General features: G+C 48.4%; 1 protein-coding gene across 4 annotated transcripts; it reads left to right on the top strand.

The window, feature by feature from the left end:
* Window positions 1–2,004: 2,004 nt before the first annotated feature.
* On the top strand, window positions 2,005–6,417 carry Clec4g (C-type lectin domain family 4 member G). Of its 4 annotated transcripts, none has more exons than XM_020170627.2 (9): window positions 2,005–2,159; window positions 2,419–2,529; window positions 2,858–2,911; window positions 3,101–3,163; window positions 3,306–3,410; window positions 3,692–3,781; window positions 3,975–4,123; window positions 4,241–4,356; window positions 4,659–6,417. In XM_020170627.2, exons 1-9 carry the CDS (start codon window positions 2,018–2,020, stop codon window positions 4,795–4,797), a joined length of 969 nt encoding a protein of 322 aa, XP_020026216.2. In that variant the 5' UTR covers window positions 2,005–2,017; the 3' UTR covers window positions 4,798–6,417. The 4 variants fall into 4 exon arrangements, with proteins under 4 accessions (XP_020026216.2, XP_073910332.1, XP_073910334.1 ...); XM_074054231.1 differs by having other exon boundaries at window positions 3,638–3,781; XM_074054233.1 differs by lacking the exon at window positions 3,101–3,163.
* Window positions 6,418–7,935: the final 1,518 nt, after the last annotated feature.

Below are 7,935 nucleotides of genomic sequence, written 5' to 3'. Positions count from 1 at the left end.
TCTCTTCAGAGTATAGGCTGCCTTTTGTTACATACTTTCTCATTCACAGAGTCAAACATAGAAAGCTTCTAATCTACCATCTTGCCCTGCCTCTCTCCCTATTTGCGGATTTTTAATATACTATGCTCAGTTTCTCACTCTTGGCACAATGGACATTTGGGTCTGGGTCATTCTTCCTGCAGGAAGCTGTCCTGTGCATTGTTGGGTTTTGAGCAGTATACTTGGCCTCTACCCAATAATGTCAGTAGCACAGACACAAATACCTCAAGTTATGACAACTAAAAAATGTCGCCAGTTGTTGCCAAATATTCCCTGGAAGGCATAATTGCCCTCATTTGAAAAATACTATGCAATTAAACTTGCCTTTAAAATTACATCAGTGATATTTAGTGTGGACTCTGTCTACTCTGATCAGCCGCCTATGGAATGTTAGCACCAAAGAGGAAGGAATGTGTTTTAAAAACTGGGCTGGACATGGTTGCACATACCTGTAATCCCAGCTACTCAGGATATTGAGATGGGAGGATTGAGGTTCAAGGTTCAAGTTTGCATGACTCTCTCTCAAAAACAAGCTAGGTATGGTGGTGCATGACTGTAGTCCTGGCTATTCAGGAGGCAAAAGTAGAAGGATCTCAATCTGGGACCAGCCTGTGCAAAGGCAGGAGACCCTATCTAAAAAACAAACTAAAAGTAAAAGGACTAGGGGTATGGTTCCAGTAGTAGAGTGCTTGCTTAGCAACATGGATGCTCTGAAGTCAATCCTCAGTATCACAAAAAGGAAAAGGAAAGAACTTTGTCTTGCTCATTGATTTGCTCAAATTCTCAGAGGAGTTTTTCACATATGGTGACTTCTCAGTGTTTGTTGAGAGAATGCATGAAGATTTAGATGGGTTTTTGTTGTTGTTTGAGTTTTGATTTTTTGACATGTTGCCCAGGATGGCCCTGAACTCCTGGTCTCAAACAATCCTCTTGCCTCAGCCTGCTGAATAGTTGGAACTGTAAGTATGAACCACAGCACCTAGTTCATTTAGTGTTGTGTTTTTTTATTTATTAGCATATGTTAGTTGTCTGGGGGGGGCTTCATTGTGACTCTACATAGTGCCTAGAATACATCTTAATTAGATCCATCCTTTCCATGGTTCTCCTTTATCCCCTCTTCCCCCTTCTTAGAACAATTTCAACAGGTTTTATAGTTCCATCTTCATACACATATACACAGTACATCCACCATATTCACCCTCCTTCACCCACTCTGCTTACCCTCCCCTCTCCTACTGATACCCACAACCAAACAGGACCTGTTTCACTTTCCCATTCTTCATTTTTTAAGTGCATATTGATTGTTCAAGGGGGTTCACCTTGGCATTGCACACATGTACAGATGTCAAATAATAAGAGAGCTGGGCCAATATATACAATGTACAATATATACATTTAGTGTGGTTTATGAGCTTCAGACAGTGCAAGGTTTGATATACATAACCTCATTTATTTATACCAAGTCCCTTTGAGGGAGGCTCTGTCATTGTCGCCACCTCCCCTCCTTTTCACAAAGGAGAAACCAAGGCTTTTAGAAGCTACACACTACCTACAACCCCATCCATCCAGCTACCCAATAGTAGAATCCAGTGACTTAATCAGTCACTCCAATTGTCTGTTTTCTCCCTTCTGGACAAGAGGGACTGAATTCAGGTAGAGCTATGTCAAACACAGCCTCTGGCCAGCAGCAGCAAGAAAGTTGAGGACAGCTGAAATGGCTTTGCCAGGCCACACCTGAGGGGTTTTCTCAGCATCCAGTAAAGTCCTGAGAAACTTGTCTGCAATATGTTCCTCTCCAGAGGAAGCCCAGGCCTATAAGATATTAGGACCTAGCTCTGAGAATTCCCCAGCTCCAGCCTGGGGATGGAGCAGTAGTGACCCAGCCAAGGAGGCTGGAACTTCCCCCAGTGAAGAAAGAACCCAGAACTATGACTACTCAATAAATGGGTTCCTGCTATCAGGAATTAAGACAGAGGAAATGGGAAGGAAGAGAGAGGAAATGGGGCCAGGGCGGGGTTGGATACTAAATTTATATCTCTGCCCAAGGCTGGGTGTCTGCACCGCCATGGACACTGTGGAATACACCAAGTGGGACAGTGGGCCTGAGGAGGCCCCTAAAGGTATGAGCAATGGGACTGCCTTATTGGCTCCCTCTATCCTAGTATGTGGGGTTTGATGGAAGAAAGGAAGGAAAGAGGCAAGAGGATCCAGGCAATGGGGGCAGGGGAAACACTGCAGCCATAGACTCTGTTATACTTGGGTCCAAACTCTAACTCTGCCATTTAGGGCTGTGTGATGGTAGGAAGTTACTTAACCTTTCTGAACCTCAGTCCAGAGCTTAGTCCTGGAAAACCCAAGCGTCCATCTGTATTCTCCTAGGGCACTGGGGACACTGGCAGCACTGCAGACAAAGGCTTTTTTCCCTGGCCCTGGCTCTTCTGGTGGCTACAGTCCTCTGGGCTCTCATCCTAAGCATCCTATTGTCCAAGGGTGAGTGCCCTCTTAATGAGATGTTCTGTCTGATGGGAGGACGTAAAGCTCCTCCACAGAGGTCCAAGACCTCGGCTGTGTGTAAGCATGAGCAAGTGTGAATACAGCGTGTGTCACCCCAGGCTGTGTACATGCCACATGTGCACACAAGTGTGCTTCTATGTGTGCACACCCCCATGTGTTATCTCCCATCAATGTGTGTGCATAGCATATGTACTGTATGTTCACATGCCCCTTATGTGGGTGCCAAGATGGGGGTCCTTGCACCCCCGGATGAGGGGAGGGTTCTCGAGTCCCCCACTGTGCCTTCAGGAGCTTCTCTCTGCAGCCTCCAAGGAGCAAGGGGTGCAGCGGATTCACCAGGACCAGCTGAGGACAAACGGTGTGTGCAGAACGGTGGTGTCTGGGCCCCTTTGTGTGTGGGGAGGGAGTGCCTGGGATTTTGAGACAGGGTAATGGATGGGTGAGGATCCCCCACCCAGTCCTTGGGGCTGGCCCTGGAGTGGGGAACAGTGTCCCCTGAGTCCCTCCAGGTGACCTAGCAGTTGGGGGTGGGGGGAATTCCTTCCAGCCTCGATGCAGTTTGTGATTCTTGGTGCCTTGAAGGAGGAGGTCGGAGCCTGCAAGAGCTGCTGTGAGAAGGGGCTCAGCTGGCCAAGGCTTGTGGGCAGAGGGGGGAAATGGGGAAAGCCTCCTCAGGGCCGGGAGGGCTGATCTCAGAAGTCCCACCCACCCCCACCCCGGCCTCCCACCCCCACCATGCGTGCCCTTCCTAGGCTCTGGGACTAACGCACAACTACAAACCACTCTGGTGGAGCTTGGGGAGACACATAAGAAGCTGATGCAGCAGGAGAGCACCCTGAACGAACTGCGTGAGCAAGGTGAGGGCTTGCGTGTGACCACGACCCTTTCACCAACAGTCGTGATCCAGCCCTCTCCTGTGATCCCGGACCCTGACCCCTCACCTGGAGGATGATCTGTCCAGACCCTGATCTCGGGCCTCTGCTCTTGATTACAACCCCTAACCCTAGACACACCTGGACCCTGCCCAGTCATTAAGTCCTTGACCTTGATGCCATTCTTGACCTTGAACCGACCACAATCACAGATCTTGACGTTTGCCTACTCATGACTCTGCTCCTGGACTCCTTTGACCCTTCAGTGACCCAGGGCTTGGCTAAAGCAGGCAGGAACCTGGAGGACATTCGCACCGAGCTGTTCCGGGAGCTGGAGGCGGTCAGGCACATGAACAGTGAGCCAGACGGGGGAGAGGAGAGAAGTAGACTCTGCCTGGGGGCTTTAAGGGTTCCCCTGTCCACCAGGTTCCGCCTTTCCACCATGGCCTGGTTTCTATGGCTCTGCCCCTGGGCCTGCCAATCCAATACCCTCCCTACCTTCTCTGTGACCTCTTCTTGGGAACAATCCCTCAACCTTGGCACCTGCAGGTTCCTGTGATCCGTGCCCCACTTCGTGGCTAACCTTCCAGGGTTCTTGCTACTATTTCTCGGAGCCAAAGGCCACGTGGGAAGCTGCACAAAGCCACTGTGCAGGCAACGGTTCACACTTGGTGATCATTGGGAACCTGGAAGAGCAGGTGCGGTGAGCTGTGGGGTGGCAGAGTAGGGAAATGGCATTCACCTGAGCAGATGTGGCCCAGACAGCGGAGCAGTGTCGATGAACTCTGACAGCTCAGGTCTTTGCTCTTTTCCAGGACTTCCTGAGTAAGCATACGCGTGGCCAAGGCTACTGGCTGGGCCTGAGGGCCATGCGCCATCTCCGAAAGATTCGGGGCTACCAGTGGGTGGATGGAGTCTCACTCACCTTCAGGTGAGGGAAAGGCTCCTCAGAGAATAGAGACTTGGGGAGGTGGACGAATTAGACCCTAAGGGAAGTGCTTTTGATCACATCTCAGGCTACCTTAGCTCCTTAGCTCAAGCTAGGTTCTTAGGGATGGGAAGGTTGAAGGTTAAATTCTAGGTCCTAAGGAACATCCAGATATAAGATCAAGTTAGACAGGGTGTGTAGGGTACACCCCAGTAATAAACAGGCTAGACCCTAGGAAGGAAGTATGGACCCTAGGTCCATGCTCAACTCAGACCCTCCCGCAACACCCCAATCCACCCCGGCAGCCACTGGAACAGCGGGGAGCCCAATGACTCTCAGGGGCGTGAGGACTGTGTCATGATGCTGCACTCAGGACTGTGGAATGATGCACCATGTGCCAGTGAGAGGGATGGCTGGATCTGTGAGAAGAGGAGCAGCTGCTGAGCCCACCCAGTGCCCCAGAGCCACGCCCACTGCCAGAGGTTGACTCACAGATGGGACTCACACCTCTGGAGCCCTCTGCCACAGATTTTGTTTTTCCATGCACCACTCTTGAGAGCCACTCAACCCAACTCAGCCCTGTCCCATCCCTCCTTCTGCACTGCTCCAACTCACGAGCCTCCTAAACTCTCACCTAACCTAACCACTTCCAAAATTCCTGTTCCCAGATCTGACTCTACCTCTCTACCTTACACACAGTGATGGAAGTGTTGATTTTCTTGAATTCCCTCCACCCCAGACTGGGAGTTATCTTCACGGCCAGAGGAAGCATCAATAGATGTTTGACAAATGAATCTAGACTCCTATCTCTGGTGAGCTATTCTGAACTTTATCCCACAGCCTCTGGTCTACTCGTTGAAAGTGACCCCTGACCTCTAGAGATGGTCACATACTGTCCCCCACCAATGCACTGGGTGACATCCCCTGGGCAGGAGGGATTGAAAGTAGGAATAGTTTCCCACTCTGTATTCTTTCCTCCTCAGTCCTTAACACAGAGCTTAGCTCAGAGAGTTCTGGGGACACACGAATATGTCATAGCCAGGGGTCACTCTGAGCCCCCCACCCCATTCAGGCATAGCTGGGCCAGGAACAATGTGATCCATGGTAGCATTGGAGGAATGCATAGAGAAATGACACCTGATGCATTTGGGAAGACTGTGGTGATATTTCAACAGTAGTCTCATACCTACAGTGTCACCCCAATGAAGAGATTACAGGCATCCCATGGCAAGACTCTGAGGTAGGGAGAGAAGGAACCCAACACACATAATTCCTTGGACCATTGGGTGGGGCAACCAGAAAACACATCCCAGAAAAGGACTTTTGAGGAATGATGGGAAAACAGCAGGTAGAGTCAGGAAGGTGACAGGCAGAAGACCCAGCAAGAGCCCTGCCAGGCTGGGAGAGTGGACGTTACAGACCTTGGCAGAACTCATGCAGGGGTTCAGGTTGCAGACAGCCTGGCTTTACCAATAGGGACTTTTGATATGAATTCACCCTGCACTCCCCAACTTTCCTGATTCCGTCCTGGGAACCTCCGGGATCTCTGAGAATTTCCAATGGGGACATGTCCAATGAGAGTGATAGGCCAGCAGCTTTTAGCTCTAGACTCAACTAAGTCTAGAATCAAAGGCCCCCAGATGTCTAGCTGTGACAGCATAGAGCCAAAAGAAGAGGGAACACCATTCAAAATATAAAACACTTCCATCATTCCTTAAAATTCCCTCCTATCCCTTCTTCATCAATCCCAACCCCTAGCTGTGCCCCAGACCACCATTGGGCTGTTTTCCATCACTATCTATTTGGCTCATCTTTTGTAAAATTCCATATCTATTGAATCATACAGGACATGTAATCCATTGTCTCTGGATACTTAAGGCATAACATTTTTAGATGCACCCATGTTGTTATGCAAATCAATAATTTGCTCCTTTTATTGCTAGGTAATATTCCATTGTGTGGCTGGACCATAATTAATTGATCCCTTCACCTGTTTGTGGATGTTTGGGTTGCTTCCAATGTGAGTTACTATGCATAAAGTCGCTATGAATATTCTTGTACAAATCTTTGTATGGTGTCTTAGTTTTCTGTTGCTTTACTAAGAGACCTGAGCCTGGGTCATTTATAAATGATAGAATTTTATTTGCCTCATGGTTCTGGAGACTGGTAAGTCTAAGAACATGGTGAGAGGATCCAGTGAGCACCTTCTTTCTGCATTTATTAGTCTGTTTTTCATTGCTTAAAAAAATGCCTGGATCCTTTATGAAGAAAGAGATTTAGCGCAAAGTACAAACAGCATGTCCCTGACTCTGGTAAGAGCCCCTTAGCTGCATCACAGTATGGCAGATGGCATCAGGGTGGAAGTGTGTGCAAGAAGGAGCGATCACATGGTGAGATGAGAAACCAGAGAGTGTCAGCGGGGGAGGGGCTAGTCTTGCTCTTTTGTAATAACCCACTCATAAGAACCAGGATCTAACCAGGACTTCATGATAACTGTGTTAATCCCTTCCATACTTAGCACCCCCAATGACCTAATGACTTCCCACTATCTCCTCTCCTCTTAAGGGTCCAACCATCTCTTAACATCACAACACAACACATGAACTTTGGGGTTACACTCAAACCATATACAAATCATAGCATTGCATCATAGCATAAAGAAGGGAAAGACAGGGCAAGTTTGACAGCTGGGGTCTCTTTTCCTCTTCTTAAAGAGCCACTAAGGCCACCTCCCAAAGACACCACCTTCAAATGCCATCCATATAGGAATTTAGGAATGAAGTTTCCAACATACGAACTTTTGGAAGACATGTTTCAGGCACAGAATATAGGCTTCGTAAGTTTTCACTTCTTTGGGGTAAATAACTAGGTGTGTGTTGCATAGAAGATGGACATTTATAAGGAATTGCCAAATGGTTTCTCAAAGTGTTCGCATCAACATTCATTCCCGGCAGCAATGCATAGAGGCCCCAATTGCCAGGGAGAAAACTTTTGGCCCCATAGAGACTCCAGCAGTTCTAGAGCCCTGGTGGAGTTTATTTTGGAGCAGAGAAGGAAGTGAGGAAGTGAAGCCGGAAGTCAAGGTGATAATAAAGCAAGACAGGAAGCAGCAGTAAAGTGCTTGATTATGTGTGTTTTGTGGAATGTGAAGATTAGGAGGTCTGGGAACAGGTCCCGAGAGTCTCTGTTTTATGAAATAGGGTTCTCTCTAAGCCCCAGGCTGGACTTTAACTCGCTATGTAACCTAGGCTCACTTTCAACTCACAAGCCTCTTGCCTCAGCCTCCCAAGAGCTGGGATTACAGGTGTGTACCACCATGCCCAGCTCTGAAAGTCTCTTATATGTGGAATTTCAGCCCTAAGGAAAGGAAGCAGGAGTTCCCAAAAGGAGATAAAGTGAAGAATCAGTAACTGTACCCCAAGGAGGGGTTTCTGGATGAACAGAGAGGAAAGGTACATCAACTGACTGAGGAGGAGGTGGCCATAGAGGAGAAAGGATCAGGGAGTAAGTCTCCCATGAACAAGGAACAGTTTCACTTGAGAAAGGATTTTAAATGCCTCAAAAATGAAGTCACAAAATTCT

Source organism: Castor canadensis, chromosome 14 (assembly GCF_047511655.1).
Source record: "Castor canadensis chromosome 14, mCasCan1.hap1v2, whole genome shotgun sequence".
In the NCBI taxonomy this organism is placed as follows: domain Eukaryota; kingdom Metazoa; phylum Chordata; class Mammalia; order Rodentia; family Castoridae; genus Castor; species Castor canadensis.
The sequence above is the reverse complement of the archived record's forward strand: the minus strand, read 5'-3'. Positions and strand labels throughout refer to the sequence as shown.

Coding starts and splice junctions, on each gene's coding strand:
- Clec4g (XM_074054231.1), top strand. CDS start 2,018: ATGGGAAGGAAGAGAGAGGAAATGGGGCCAGGGCGGGGTTGGATACTA. Junction 2,160..2,418: donor GCCTGAGGAGGCCCCTAAAG/GTATGAGCAATG, acceptor GTATTCTCCTAG/GGCACTGGGGACACTGGCAG. Junction 4,124..4,240: donor TTGGGAACCTGGAAGAGCAG/GTGCGGTGAGCT, acceptor GCTCTTTTCCAG/GACTTCCTGAGTAAGCATAC.